General features: G+C 38.5%; 1 protein-coding gene across 1 annotated transcript in view; it reads left to right on the plus strand.

Annotated features, from left to right (window-relative positions):
• The window catches only part of zfyve26 (zinc finger, FYVE domain containing 26), a 40,998-nt gene extending 26,372 nt beyond the window's left edge, over positions 1–14,626 (plus strand). The window contains exons 32-41 of the mRNA XM_015605418.3: positions 279–426; positions 1,232–1,441; positions 1,878–2,093; positions 3,351–3,548; positions 4,388–4,590; positions 5,315–5,477; positions 5,934–5,993; positions 6,555–6,737; positions 8,089–8,139; positions 9,182–14,626. Coding sequence (XP_015460904.3) covers positions 279–426; positions 1,232–1,441; positions 1,878–2,093; positions 3,351–3,548; positions 4,388–4,590; positions 5,315–5,477; positions 5,934–5,993; positions 6,555–6,737; positions 8,089–8,139; positions 9,182–9,382 — 1,633 coding nt within the window. The 3' untranslated portion in view covers positions 9,383–14,626. The remainder of the gene's footprint in view (positions 1–278; positions 427–1,231; positions 1,442–1,877; positions 2,094–3,350; positions 3,549–4,387; positions 4,591–5,314; positions 5,478–5,933; positions 5,994–6,554; positions 6,738–8,088; positions 8,140–9,181) is intronic.
• Positions 14,627–16,580: the final 1,954 nt, after the last annotated feature.

The following is a 16,580-nucleotide window of genomic DNA, read 5'->3' on the forward strand; positions in this document are numbered from 1 at the left end:
TTTAAACCATAATGCTGCCTACACCATGCTTAACAGATGAGCTTGTTTGTTTTAACTTGTTTGTATTAACAGTTTACAGCCGTCCTGAAAGTCCTGGAATGTGGAAAACTATTAGGCAGCTGTTTTTTTGAGGGATATATTAACGATGACTTGGAGTGAGCTGTGTCTGCTTATAATAAGGTTGCAAAGAGGTTCAGATTCTGTCTATTTTCTAACAATTTGTCCTCCCTCTCTACTCCTCTCTCCCTCTCTCTCGCTCTCTCTTTCTGTCTATACAGTTATATCAGTAAAGTGGATGTGCTGAAGATTCTGGTCAGTGCCAATTATAAATACATCCCGTCTCTGGATGACATTTTGGAGACTGCTGCAATAACACGACTAAGGAACCAGCTGCTGGAGGCTGAGTATTATCGGCTGGCGGTGGAGGTGAGGAGCTTTAGCTCAGTTTAGCTTTCGACTACCTGCCCAATAGTAATGCACCAAATATTTGACAGATTAAATTATTTGACTGAAAATGGGAAAAAAACACCTTTTCTGTTTGGATAATTTATAGCAAAATAATTCCTAGTCAATTAATTTGTTAAAGTCGTTTTAAAGTATTCCCTTTAACATAAGTATTATTTTATCAGTAGTGACGGGCGCAATTCAACCCCCTCCTCCTCAGTTGGCACTGCCTATAAAAATGCTGCTGTATAAAATGCAGGGAGTCATAAATGGACTTAAATTAAATTAAATTATGCCATTAGCATCACCTACCACACTTAGTATTCCTTTACAACTGTTTTTGAGCTAGTACAGGGCTAGGATAGTAGCATTTAAGTGTGATAACCAAAAGTATGACTGCCTCTGCTTGTAAAAAGTTCACCCCGATGTGACTTCAGTAGCACTGCTGAATGCTGAGGCATATTTATGACTAAAACAGCACTGCTGAGGAGAAGAGCAGTGCTGAAGCAAATTCATGATTAGAATAGCACCGCTGAAATAAATATGTGTATGTTTACTTTATAAAGCAAGACAAATATACATTTAAGCTATTTAATGTATTTATTGGTGAAAAAAAGTGGCCCAATTCAACAAAAAACGGGAAAAAATGTGTTATTCTGCCTTTATACAAATAAAAATTTTGTTTAGTTTCTGTCAGTTGTCTTACAAAAAAAGGTGACATGAAATGAAGGGAATTTTTATTTGAAGTAATAATGTACTGTTCTTCTTACTGACTTGTTTGTAACAGGTGTCTACCAAAAGTGGCCTGGACCCTAGTGGTGTGTGGCACGCATGGGGGCTGGCATGCCTGAAGGCCGGCTGTCTGAGCGGAGCCCGAGAGAAGTTCTCTCGCTGTCTAAAAGCTCCTGTGGACAGAAATCAGCTGAACATGGGCACCAGACTGCTGCAGGAGATCGTCCAGCATCTGGAGTCCACTGTCCGGCCTACGCATAGCACGGTAAGGCCAAAGAGCCTACGGGCAGGTCAAGAGTTGAGCTAGCTCACTGAAAGCTGAGATGTGTACAGTAGCTCAAAATAGAACTATTATCCCATCTGTGAAACATGCTGGTGGTAGTATCTTGGCTTGTGTTTATTGATGGTAACATGAATTCTGAATTATATCAAATAATTTTAAGGAATCTGTCCATGAACTGAAGTCTTTCTACCAAAGAATGGTTCTAGAAGAATAAAGTTAACGTTATGCAATGGCCAAGTCAATTGAAAAGTCCTTATTTTAATCCAATAAAAATGTTATGAAGTGAGCAGTTAATGTGAGGAAACCAACCATCATCATAGATATGAAGCTGTTCTATATGGAGGAATGGGTTACAACTCTAGATCACTGAAAACTGAAACATGTACAGTACTGTGCTTGTGGTTTTATGCTGTTCTAGGCAGTGGATGAGGATATCCTGGCCTCTCTGGCAGAGTTGGAAGAGGCTCTACGGGATCCGGCTCCTGTTGAGCGTGTGGAGGGCAGAGTACAGCGCTGTGGTCACTATAATGAGTGTCTGTACTATCTCCTGAACTACGGTACTCACCTCAGCCTCATCAGCTTCTATCTGCGGCACGATGGCCTGAGGGATGCTCTCACACATCTGCATAACAAGGTAAACACCAGAGTAATTTTGCGCTCTCTTCACCTAGTTCAGTCAAACTTGTGCAAAATGTGCCAGGGATTGCAGTTGTATCCAAGAAGTGCATACAGTGGTGCTTGAAAGTTAGTGAACCTTTTAGAATTGTTTATAGTTCTGCATAAATGTGACCTAAAACATCCACAAATTTCACATTTCGTAAAAGGAGATAAAGAGAACCTAGATAAACAAATGAGACAAACATTGTACTTGGTAATTTATTATGAGAGATTACAAAGGACCCCGGAGTAACTTCTAGGCAACCGAAGGCCTTTATCACATTGGCTAATGTTAATGTTCTTGAGTCCACCATCAGGAGAACACTAAACAACAATAGTGGGCATGACATTGTTGCTCGGAGAAAGTGATTGCTCTCCAAAATGAACATTGCTGCTCATCTGTAGTTTGCTAAAGATCACATAAACAAGCCACAAGGCTATTGGGAGAATGTTTTGTGGATGGATGAGACCAAAATAGAACATTTTTGTTTAAATGAAAAGCTTTATGTTTGGAGAAAGGAAAACACTGCATTCAGCATTAGAACATCTGTGAAACATCTGTCAAACATGGTGGTGGTAGTATCCTGGTTCGGGCCTATTTTGTTGCATCTGGACAGGACGGCTTGCCTTTATTAATGGAACCATGAATTCTGAATTAAATCAGAGAATTCTAAAGTAAAATGTCAGAACATCTGTCCATGAATTGAATCTCAAGAGAAGGTGGGTCATGCAACAAGACAACGTCCCTAAGCACACAATTTGTTCTACCAAAGAAGGGTTTAAGGTAATGTTTTGGAATGGCCAGGTCAAAGTCCTGACCTTAATTCAATCAAAATGTTGTGGAAGGACCTGAAGCGAGCAGTTAATGTGCGTAAACCCACCAATATCCCAGAGTTGAAGCTGTTCTGTACAGAGGATTGGGTTAAATTCTTCTGAACCGGTGTACAGATCTGATCAACAGTTACTGCGAAGCAAAGGTTTACATACTTTGGCCATTGACAAATATGCAATATTGGATAATTTTCCTCAATAGATAAATGGACAAGTATACTATTTTTGTCTCAATTGTTGAACTGGGTTTTCTTTATCTACTTTTAGGACTGTCAGGTCCTAATTGATATACTGACAGTTAAACCTACAGCCCTGTGACTCATAACCAAAAAAAATTGAGAAAATATGTAAGTTCCATTTTTTTTTAAACTCAGTTCTGGTTGTCTTCCACTGTCTCGTGTAGGAGTGTCCTGAGGACGTGTTTCTGGAGGGTGTCCTAATGCCCTGTTTGGAGCGCGGGCGTTTGGGGGCGCTGCAAGCACAGCTGGAGTCTCTAGACTCCTCATTAGAAAACTGGGGGCGGTACCTCCTGTCAGCCTGTCAGCTTCTCCAGCGTAAAGGCCATTATCACACACTCTTCCAGCTACAGCAGTTTATGATGGTAGAGTACACAAACATGCACACATTGAATCTCACACAGACACAAACATACACACACACACACACACAAAGGATAAACAGTGGTGCTTATGAACCCTTTAAAATTTTCTATATTTCTGCATAAACAGAGATAACATCCCAGAGTTAAAGCTGTTCTGTACAGAAGAATGTGCTAAAATTCCAAGCCTGTGTGCAGGACTGATCAACAATTACCAGAAAGCTAAATTTACATTGTTATATTGTACCCTGTCGACAGTGAAGTTTCTCCAGCACCGAGGCTGGAGCAGTATTAGCATTAGCCACTTACCGAGCTAAGCGCTAAGTGCATGTTAAAATAAGCTACGTGGGAGGAACCGCTAGCTGAGAGCATCCTGGCTTACCAGAACACTCAGGGTTCCTTAGTGTAGCACTGTTGGGCAGCATGTACTAGCGCCAAGCACTGCTAACCGCGCTAAAATACTGGAAATCTAAGCTTACTGTAAATAAACAGAAACGCTTTACTCACCAAATAAACAAAACAAAAGTAAAATCTGTGTAGATTAGCATCCAGTGCTCATTTGACATTTTTGTTTACTTAGGTGCGCCCAGCAACGAGACCTGCTGAATTAGAAGGAAAACAAGGCAACCCTTGTTCCTTACTATTGTCGCCTAAAATGTGCTTTATAATCTGGTGTGTCCTATGTATGAAAATAGGCAAAGAAAAAATTAGAATCAGGGTCTTTATGGGCTCTTTAGGCACTTTTGGAGCTATTCCTTATAAGGGATTCTACTGCTGTTCCAGGTTAACGGCCATAGCCATGATTAAAGAGTTTCTAAATTATTGGTGTTCCTGTGTTTTAGGACCACATTCGCGCTGCAATGACATGTATCCGGTTCTTCACGCATGGTGCACACTCATATCTGCAGCTGGGTGAGCACCAGCGCTGGCTGGTTCGTGCCAAAGAGCACCTGAAGACGTACCTGCAGGAGCAGCAGAACCGCAGGAAGCCTCACTCCACTGCCCCCTCCTTTAGGAAAAGGATGAGCTCCAGTGACGTCTCCAGGTCAGCTTGTGGTTATGGTGTTCAAGCTTCATCTTTGTGTTTGTGGAATGTGTTGTAGGGTATTTTGGCACGGCATGACTTTAGATAAAACACAAACTTGAGAACCCCCAGTCATACTGAATGATTGTTACAAGTTCCTTTCATGGTGTTGTTCAGCTCTGTGTCATTAGTGAACAGAGGAACCAGTCCCTGTGCATCAAACAATCTTTAAGTATCCTAAAGTGTCTGATAAGCTGAAAGAGAGAAAAAAAGAGTGGATGGAAAGATCTTACGACCTTTGTACGACCTTCGCCGTGTAGAACAGGCATGCACTGGCTATCTGAGGAAAGGTTCCCAGCACTTCACTCAGATAAGTTGTGTCTCCTAGGTTATATGCATTGGTCCCTGAACAGACAGGTCGTATTATTGACTTTTGGTTACTTCTGGAGAAATCTTGTAAAAAGTGATGTATTTTTTTATTTATTTAATATCCCAACATATATTGCAGAACAAAAACATATTACGAAAACAATATGCCCCCCAGCACACACACACACACACACACACACACACACACACACACACACACCGCCAAATGAGTATTGCTGTCATGCTGAGAATAATTCTCAAAAAGACGATGATTAGTGGATGGTGATTGTATGCACAGGCTGATCTCTACTGCTTTATCCCAGTTACCATGGTAACCAGGCCAGTTATGTAATGTTGTTTTTTTCTTCTTGTTCAGACACATAAACACAATCGAGCTGCAGCTGGAGGTGACGAGGTTCCTGCATCGCTGTGAAAGCTCCTCCCCCTCCAAATCAGCCATAAGCTCCGCCCCTTCAGGGAACGGTACTCCTCCCACCCTGTTTGGAGCCAGCCCCATGAAAGTGGACGTGGCCTGTAAGGTATGGTGGACAAACTGACATGCATACGATATTAAATACTGAATGATTGAGGCGTACAAATCAGTCAGCAATCGTTAATGAAGCAATTACATTAGAGTAAGAATCGAACTCCAGTAGACAATAAATTACGCTTCAGCAGTAATTTGTTTTCAAATATTTACAGTTAATGAAGAATAACTGGTTAATAATAGATAATAGATAATAATAATCATTTTTTTTAATGAGCTGAGAAAATGCAATGTGCTATTCTCTGTGATATGGAGTTTTATGGCTGTGTAAATTCTTCTTTGTCAAAATGCTGATTTTTTCACAGTGTACCTTTATTTAGTTTTAGGAAAGCCATTTTAGAACATTTTAGGACAGATTTTAGAATCTGTTCATGAATAACTTTACAAGCTGTCCACTGTCCACTTTACAAGATGACAACTATATACATGTATGTCTTTTTTTCTGCAGGTGATGTTGGGGGGGAAGAACATTGAGGAGGGATTTGGCATTGCTTATCGAGTCATACAGGTAACAGGATAGATGGTGCTGTGTGGTGGTACATAAAGTATCAAGCAGATTTTAGTTTTGTGCTGGGGGTTCAGTTTTCAGGTAATGTTTTATGGTTGCAGACATCAAAATGTATGTCCTTGTCACCTGGAGAACATTCTGATTAAGAAATATTCATATTCATATCAAGTCATATTTACGTAACTTATTGATCCAGAAATGTCATTTTCTTTGGTCACATTTTAAGTTTAGATGAGGCAATCAAATGTGTAACAAGTTATTCACAAAGTAACAGTACATATTACATACATGCATTAGTATAAATCACAGCAGTACCACTCCACCCATAACATTCTACCTTAATAAAGCATCCTTAGAAGGGATTTACAAAAATAATAATACTAAATTATCTTTCCTAAAAGAACACTAAAGGCCTTTTAGTTTTATTCCTGTTCTTAGTAGCACTAAAAACATTGTAACACTGGGCAGATTAACCTTCCCACCATTGTGAGGAGGATCAGTTTAATTCATGAGCAGTTTAATCAACTACAGGTTTATTATACTCTTCCACTCTCTGTGCAGGATTTTCAGTTGGAGGCTCTGGCAGTGTACGAGCGCGTGGGCCAGAGACTGGTGAGGCAGCGGCAGTACCAGGCCATCCGGCAGCTGCTGAAGTGTGTGGGCGAGTCAGGCACGGCCACTAAAAGCGACTGTGATGCCATTATCCTCAGCTGTGTATCAGTAGCAGAGAAAATTCCAGCAGATGTGAGTGTGTCTCCTCATTAAAGAAGGTTAAAAAAAATCAGATTTACACAATAGGGGGTAAGGTGGAGGAGACATATTTGATGTCTAAAGTTTACTACTTTAGTTTTAGGACTAGAGCAGTAAGGCTTATGGGAGCTTCTGTATACCAATTATCATGTTACTCGAAGAAAGATAGATAAAGTGCAGCATGTATGTTGCTATCAGCTGCAGGAGCCCTGAGAGAGCAGAATTGGCCTCGCTCTCTCTGGGTGGGTAGATGGCTTTCTTTCCCTTCATCACTGCAAAGGGTGATGTCAATCATCACAGGGCGTCTGTAAACTGGTGTATGAGAACCGAGTCGCTGCGCTTTCCTCTGAGCGTGCTTTGATGCTACTTGGCAATGCTGCATTAGCAGCAGTTTGTAAAGAGGCAGTGGCTGATTTCACATGTGTCGGAGGAGGCATGTGCAGGTCTTCACACTCCTGGTGTTGTGGCATCACCTGCGATGGGGATATACAGCTGACTAGCAGCTGAATGACTGGGTCAATTGAGCTAGCTAAATTGGAAGAAAATGGGGGAACATTTTTTTTTTAATAAAAAAAATAATTCACGCTCATGGACTCTTAGAGACACACACACATCCCTTCCCCTTGTTACTTCATAATAAATGTATCCTTTTGGAATTACGATGCAAATAGACAGATAACATATCCGTTATAAGGGAACATGAAAATACAGTGCTTCTATATAAGACTAAAGAAGCATTGTGCTTTAAGAATGTCTAACTTGCACGCTATCAACTATTATTTTTTTCTACCATTTTATAGAGGGCAACTGTGTTAAAACTGATTTTTTTTTCTAGAAATTTAAGCAGTTTTTTTTTTATTTAAGCAGTTAAATGTGTCAGCCATGGACAGAAACCCTAAATGTAGCTAGATAAGTACAGCTTTTATTAAGCCCCCTTGTTAGAGACGTTATGTAACGCCTTTAATGAACTCCTCTGAGTTTAATAAATCACTGGTAAAGCATCAATTAAAGCATTACCACACATTTCATGTGTGATATGACATATTATGTGCATCATCGAAGCACATGTTTGGATGCTACCTTCTGTTCATTTTCTGCTGATGCTGCTGATGTTCATTTTGATGGACTTTGAGCAGCTAATTATAGATCAGCACTCCTTTGAGAATGCTAAAATAATCACAAAAGAGCTTTCACAGCGATCTGAAGAGTAGCTGTTTAATAGAGAGAAGCTGTGTGTATGTGTGGGTTTGTGTGTGTGTGTGTGTGTGTGTAGTGGAGGTTGTATGTATGTTGTGTAATCTGTGTGTGTCTGTGTTTAATCTCTGTGTGTTTGTTCTCTGTTCAGGCCAAAGAGTTGGAGGCTCTAATTTTAGAGTCTAAAACAGCAGAAAATAAGGTGAGTTTTATATGTCTCCAGTTCTGAAAAAAAAATAGAATCAGAAATCAGATTTCAGTCCTGTAATGTGAATGCAATAAAGTTTTTTTTAATTATTATTCTTCCATTGGAAGACTTTGTTTTCTGTTATTGTGGTATGGTTCCTGATTCAGTGTACTGAACATATAATTGTGACTTGTTAATTGTGAATAGTGCAGTTTTTCTTATTCCTGGTCCTGGTGCCACCCTGCCTGCACATTTTCAGAATTTCTCAGAATTTCTCTTTAACACACCCCTGCAATTCTGAAATGCTTTAATACGGATTAAGTTACTTAAATTAAGAATAGCACCAGGACCAGGATAGAGAAACACTGCTTTAGCAGATATAGGGCTGCAATGATTAGTCAGCATAGAATTATTTTGCTGGGGTCCTAACACACTGGACCAACACCAGCAGATGACATGTCTCTCCAAACCATCACTGATTGGTGGAAACTTCACACTAGACCTCGAGCAGCTTGGACTGTGTGTCTCTCCACTCTTCCTCCAGACTCTGCTCTCTTGATTTCCAAATGAAATGTACAATTTACTGATGATCAGTGATATTTTGGAGAGACCTGTCATCTGCTGGTGTTGGTCCACTGTGTTTTATTATCAAGTCTAAAGCACTTCATGCTTCCCTCTGCTGACTACTTTTATGGAGATGCGGATTTCATTTTCCAGCAGGACTTGGCACACTGCCAAAAATACCAGTTGGTCCAATATAATATTCTAATTTTCTGAGACACTGATTTTTGTTTTTTCATTGGCTATAAGCCATAATCATTAACAATAAAAGTAATAAAGTAACTTTTCAATTATATTTACATTTTTTTGGAAGTACTAGTATATTAAGTACTATTCTGACTTTGGCAATGAAGTTGGATGTTAGTAACAAAGCCTCATTAGCGATTACAAGTATGAGCAAATGCAAAAGCATGGTATATTCATGCATCCCGTACTTAAAATATTGGTGTAATTCATTTTAGCATTCTAAAAGCATTGTGTGTTTGTATTTGTGTAGATAAAGGCGTATCTGCAGTGCAGTAAGCTGAGGGCAGCATACCTCCTGGCTGTGAAGATGGATGTAGCTAAAGCAGGGCTGCTGGTGCAGGACGTCCTTCAAGCAGCCGAAAGCTCCGGCGACTCAATCATGCAGGACATCTGCCGTCAGTGGCTCTCTGAACACCAGGCTTCACGGCAGCGGCACAGCAACAACAGGTAGCCAGCGACTAATGACTCGAACCCCATCAGCCTACTGGAAGCTGGAGCACTGCTCTGATTGGTTGATGTGGGTTTGCGTGGATGCTGCTTGTGTATTTCACCAATGTGCCATCTTTGTCACATGACCAGGTCACGTGACTTGAGAAGCCAAATCCAAGGCCAACAGGTAGCCCTTCATCACACGCACTCCTGAAAGTATGAAGTGTGACTCAGACTACGGATTCACTCATTTCTGTGACGTTACTGCTACATTAAGCCAGTCCTGCAAAACTAAGAGCACAATTTTTATTTTGAAGCAGGTGCTAAATTAAACCAGTTTCACCAGTTTAGATAAACTGCATAGTTTACAGTGAAGTTCAGCCAAGAGCAAATTTGTTTGGCTGATTCTAAGAGAAAGTCAGTGGGCCTTGATGTAGTTTACATTATTCTGAGCGAGGACTGCTGACTCTCACTTTGAGTCGGCTAAATGTGAGGTTTATGTATTTTGGTCAAATTCTCTTCTTGTTTTCTTTTTTTTCTTCTTTTTTTTGTGAAGAGGTGTTTTAGATTTGATTAAACCCAGTCAGTATTGAGAATCCCTGATTTCTGTAAAGTACTGGATTTGTATTATTCCTCGATAAGCAAAATTATTGAGTGGTTTAGTGTAAAATACTCTGTATAACTTTCTGTATAAACTTTTTGAGCCAGAAATGTTCAATACAGTGGTAAATGTCATGCCTCTAAATATTTGCTCCTTTAAAAAAAAAAACTTTAAAAACACAACTGTTTGATTGAGGAATATGTGCAAAGCTTTATAAAGTATAAAGTATATAGTCCCTAAATAATAATTGTTCTTCATTTTTGGCACTATTTTACCATTTTACCATTAGCATAAAATGGAAATGGAATGATGTCAACATCAAAGAATGTTTTAAATCCCAGATTACTATAGAAATTTTTGTTGTCAGGAACCTTTGCACAGTCTCAGAGAGAAGCCTGTTAAGGCTACACACAACAGTAACAATGAAAGCAAATTTTCATGCCTAATGAATAAAGTTGTTTCCAATCCTGAAATAATCTGCTGTAAATATTTCCAGTGTTTTTAGAGCCATTTTTCACTTGTCCCTTGAAAAGCCAGATGTAAACACCCCCAAGACGCACTGGATCACTGAAACCACATTTAAAGGTGGTCAGATTGTCCACAAATGGAAACAAAACATGTTTTCTGTGAACAGATTTGATCAGACAAGTGGAAATAGATCATCACAACCTCAAAATAGATTACCGCAATACAAACGTACAAATGTAGCAAATTTATTCACTATGCAAACCCACTTTGGAATGTCCATAATGTTAAACTAGTGGCGAATCTGGAAAAAATAAACAAATAATATTTAGGGACTATTTTGCCACGAATGCTTGAAAAAAGACTCCTTTCATGAATTCTGCTGAAAACTGTGGTAAAATATTGTGTTAATAACTAATTGATATAATAACTTTCTGTGAGGAGGCATTTAGAGGTATTAAACTTTATATATAGTTTCGTTCTCTGGCAAATCAGTTTACACTAAACCGCTCAATCTCAACGTCCCAATTCTTACCACTTAATTATGCAGGAATTTAGGACTTGAAAAAGTTTTAATTTTTAGGTTGACTTAAAGGAGTACTCCGGTGTAAAATTGCCTTTGGTGTAGTAAAACATGATAAAAGTAATTACCTTTTTTTTTAAATAGCCCACCACTGCTCTCCTACAGTTTTCTGAGATACAGGAATTTTATAATTTTTGCCCAGCACTCTTTACAACAGCTGTAAATCGCTTTATTTACACTGTTATCCAGGCTCAAAGTAGCTCTACACCTCTTTGGTAGAATCCGGATAGCCCTGACGTTTAAATCGAGACATTAAGAACTTTAGAAATGCACAAGCTTATTAAAAAAAACACCAGGAGGCAGGCTTTGTGGAGTCTATGTATATATGTCTATGTCATTATCAGTACAATAATAGTGGCACCCAGAGCTACAAAGAAGCGCTACGAGTTATAAACAGTGTTTTTAATAAACTTCTTGTGCACTTTAAAGTTCTTAATGCCTCGTTTTAAATGTCAGGGCTCTCCAGATTCTAGCAAGGAGGTGTGGAGCTACTGGAGCCTGGATAATGGTATAAAAAGCGATTTATTGGAGCAAAATATGCCACAATATGGCCGTTGTACAGAGTGGTGGGCAAAAAGCACAAAATTACTGCATCACAAAAAGCTGTAGAAGCGTGGAGGTTTGCTATTCAACAAAGGTAAGTACTTTTTATCATGTTTTACTACGGTATGGCTTGGGGATCAAACCTGTGATCTTACTGAAGGGGAACGCATCAGTTTTTCCAGTATTAATCTCACTTTCACTGTCCTACCTCAGGTGAATTGGGTTCTTTTTTATTAGCATTCCCGTTGATCCCTAAAGCATTTGGGCCTCTGCTGCTGAACTCCTTAAGCGTATGACTAGCTTTTTGGATCTCGTGTATCAAATGGTACAGAATAGAGGATTGGTCCAGTTGTGGATTCTTCACTGATTTAGAATAGGTTTAGTTTGATTTAGTTTATTTCTACTTGTGATGTCATTGTTTAAAAGGAGTACTTCATAATTTTTAAACTGATCTTAATCTACTGCATCTGTAGCATCTGCAGCACAGTAATTTTTTGGAATATTGGAATCTAATGGGCAGATCCTGAAGCAAAGGATCCATTCTCTTCTATAGTGACTGCGTTTTAAGATATGACTTAAGTAGAGAGATTGGGTTGAAAGACACTGACTGGAGAGTGTTCCTTTAACTAATGACAAAAGCCTTAATACTGTTATGGAAATATATATAAATAACTGTTTCTGCACCTCAAATGGCGCTTTACCCATAATCCCCATAGTATGAAAGGGAACTGGAGGGTACTTGACACTTTGGGGATGAGGGCATTTGTAAGATAATGAATGAAAATGTAAAATACGTCAAATAAAATCAATTTAATAAGGGATCCTGTGGATGCCACAGGGATTTGTATAGGCCACTTTCTAATGTTTCATGCTAATTGCTCAACATAGCCTTCTTTAATATTTAATTGTATTAATGCAATGTTAATTATTTTTCAGCAATATTGACTGTCCTGAATCTGTCCTTACCTGAAACTATGTGCACTGCCTTTGGATGTTAGAAGCCTCTTTTGTCATGTACATTTGTGAGTGTGTGTATGTGTGTGTACAGTAGATGTATGTGTGCGCCTATAATTCTCTTCTGTGAATCTTTATGTGTATGAACACAATGGTTATAAAGGTGTGTGTGTGTGTGTGTGTGTGTGTGTGTCATAATGTGACCTGTCTCTGATCTGTTCTGTAGGTGAGCGTTTCTCCTAAACCCAATGTTTTCTACACCCTGTGTTTTCTTTCATCTAAAGCCCTATTCAGACGGGATTAGTTTCTCAGGGGGACGTCTGTGAAAATGTTTTCACACTTCTACTCAGTGATAAAACTCTTGCATCCGGAATTCAATTGACAAAACAGGAGGACCAGTGAGTTTTTTTTTTTTTTTTGGCTTTCTCGGTCATGACATCGCGTTCAGTAGCTCCTCCATTTCCACTTACTTTTATGTGTACATGGATCTCTGTGGAAATGCACACCCATTGTGTAATTGCCATATCATTAATGCGTGGCAGTGGACAGATAGCTATTTTATTACACAAGATGACGAAACTCTGTGCATCCGGAAAGGAATAAAATTACCGGAGGACCACAGAGTTCAGCGAAAAACTGTAGGTAATTCAGCATGTAATTTTCTCAGAGGATGTCTAAAAGAGAAAATTACCCAAGGACCCCCTGCGAATCTAATCCCCTCCAGATAGGACTTTAGTTCTGCATTGGCATAGATGTTTAGATGGAAATCATTAAACGATTTATTAAAGGATTACTCCAGAATTTTTCAAAATCGGAACTGTTGGCCACATGAGTAGCAAACATTTACTTACCACACATTGCATTTGATATATACTTAAAAAAGAACTGAAAATCTGTTAAAGCTTGCTAATAATAGAAGCCAATAGGCAGTCATTGCTGAAGCTGCCGCCTACTGATGATGTCTTTAATAAGCATGTTTTATCTCCAGCATAAATGCTGTCTGATGCATTTACTCTGAAGTAAAACACTCATCATCAAAAAAAAAATTGCACGCAGAAAGAAGAGTCAGATTGCAATGCTATTTGTAAGAAAGATAAAGGTTACCAGTATTAATAAATTAAATTAAAAATGTAGTTATGTACAATATTTATTAAGATACACTTACAGACGCTGTGTGTAATTTATGTTAAAAGCAACATAGATGCCAGACGACTCAGAAACAGAAAAAGAGTTGTAGAGGTTCCTAATGGTGTCCTGTGATAATCCATCTCATGCAGCTTGAATTTTTTCTCGCAGTACCTGCAGATTTCGCGATATGAGTGGAATATCCAGTTGCACACTTTCCAGTAGATGCACTATCAACACTACACTCTTACAGCAAATTCTATTTTTAATTTATTTAATATATAATTTTCATTTATGGCATTTAGATAACACTCTTATTCAGAGCGACTTACAGGGTTATTTCGATTACAGGGGTATTTCGGCCAATGTAGTGTTTGGAGTCTTGCCCAAGGACTCTTATTGGTAGCACAGCATTCAGTCACCCAGACCGGGAAATGTACGCTAGTCTCCTACATGATGTAGCAGCTCACTGGCAGGGGTGGTGTTATTCACTGTGCCACACCAACCGCACACACAAAAAATATATAATATTCAATCTGCATGACACCATTAGGAACCTCTACAATTCCATGCCGAGAGGTCAGGCAGGTTTGTTGCTTCCCACATGAATTACACACTACTTCTGCATGTGTAGCTCAATAAATAATGCCCATATCAGTTTAAATGTGTAAATTATTTATTGTTCCATCAATATAGCACTGCAATCCATCACTTCCTGGATTCCTTCTGCATTTTTGATTGTTTTGAAAAAATTCTGGGATAGTCCTTTACCAGAGTAGTTCAGTGCACTCTGTAACCTGCAGACTTGTTGTTTGAGTGTTTCCTATTCACACACTTGCCTTCAAACACTTAATCAGTTGGTAAATTGGGAAATAAATAACTCTTAAAGGGACATGATCGGCTTCTGATGTCTAGTGGTAACAAAGAAATATGACGTCTAAATTAAACTTGTTTACACTGTCTATGCACTCTGAATAAAATGAGAACAAGCTAGAGTTAAAATGGTGTTTTTATTAGAAACGAATTATTTATCAGTATTGCAGTCTGACTAAATGCATGTGTTGGTTGTAATGGTTCAGCTTATGGTAGAAAGAGAACCAAAACCACCAAAAGACTCAGTAAGTCATGGGAATGGCTTACTAATGGAAGCTTATTCCTTAGCAATTAGCATGGTGCTAACTGCAGACCTAAATCATCACACACACACTCCTCAAGCTGTGTGGAGGTGTTCAGTAATGATTATAGGCTTGATTGTGTGGTTCTTCACACTGTATGACTCACTGTTATCTAGAAACATGGACTGAAATGCAGTCAGAATTCAGGCTTCTTGATGGTGATTACTGTTTGAGTTATGCAACAGGATTTAGTCTGGTTTTATAACTCTGCTTTTACATTTGCTTGATTGTTATGAATGCTGAGGTGTTCATTGAGGGTGTTTACTGAAAAATCGAGTAGAGTCTTCTTATGTCTAGGTGTATTTTTTTAATACTTGGAAGTCAGAATATAGTATATATTTTTTACAAAGCGTTAACTATGGTAGGTTCAAATACAATGACTTGCCATGTTATAAGATGGGAATTAATTTTTTCACATGACTTTTGCCATGTCTGTAGAGGCTAAAGAACGGTACACCACCCACAGGATATGCACATGGAGCCACCTGTTTTGAATGTGGGAGTGGCTTGTTTGTTCCATTCTAGACCATTCTAAATTGTGATGCCATTAGTCATAATTATATTAAACAATTATATTTAACACTCCACCATGGGTGTTAATGGCTTTTGTGATGTATTCCTGGTACATGTGACACTGTGAATTAGAGCTGGACGATATGGCCCCCCCCAAAAAAATCTTCGATTTAAAAAAAAAAAAAAAATCTGATTTTCGATTTTAATAGATTTTTTTCCCCTACTAAAATCTCCTAAAAGTCGCTAAATGACGTCATCGCCCAATTTGCATAATACATGTTTTTGAAAAAAACTGAGTAAAAAATTGAGTAAAAAACACTCTAAATATGTTAGAAATGATACAAATGAACTCCAACAAATTAAAAACTTCTGTTGCTTTTTAAATATGCAGTTACATCTCAAAATAACTATTTTTAAAGTTCCAGCTCTACTGTGAACTAGGGATGGGTCTCACTACTGATTTACAGAATCAATTTCTATTCCGATTCACAGAGGCCCCCATTCTGATTTGATTTCAGTTTTGACTTGATTCAGTATTAATTCATTTAGGAATAAGAATAGCAGTCACAGGTTTGGGCACAAACCTACAGCTTCCTACATTGTAAATTAAAATACTGAAGTCATCCAGACTATATAGAAACACATAAGAAATCATGTAGTAACTTAAAAGTGTTAAACTAACCAAAATACTCTGTGAAGCATTTAGGTATTTTTATTTGAGATTCTGTTAACTTGCTGTTTTTGAGGCTGGTAACTCTGATGAAATTGTTATTATGTGCAACAGAGGTGACTCTTGCTCTTCCTTTCCCAGGGCGGTCCTGATGAGAGCCAGTTTCATCATAATGTTTTTAATGGACTTTGCGACTGAACTTGAGGATACTTTCAAAAATCTTGAATTTTCCTAAACTTTTTTTTTTTTTTTTTACTTTAGTTGAGTAGTCATTGCCATAATAAGGATTAGAACATTACTTAAATAAGGCTATTCACTGTATACCTGTAACTCTACCTCTTCACAACTTTACAACTGATGCTCTCAAACACATTAAGAGAAAGAAATTCAAGTAATTAACTTTTGATCATTTTAGCACAGCTTGACTGTACCTCATAGTGACTGTACCTCATAAAGCTGACTGAGAAAATCCAGCCAAGATGTGCAAAGCTGTCATCTAAGCAAGCGATGCTACTATAAAACACATTCTGGTTTATTTAACACTGTTTTTTTAACTAAATTATTCCATATGTTTTTCTCCTTAGTTCGGAT

This window comes from Astyanax mexicanus, chromosome 7 (assembly GCF_023375975.1).
Source record: "Astyanax mexicanus isolate ESR-SI-001 chromosome 7, AstMex3_surface, whole genome shotgun sequence".
Lineage (NCBI taxonomy): Eukaryota > Metazoa > Chordata > Actinopteri > Characiformes > Acestrorhamphidae > Astyanax > Astyanax mexicanus.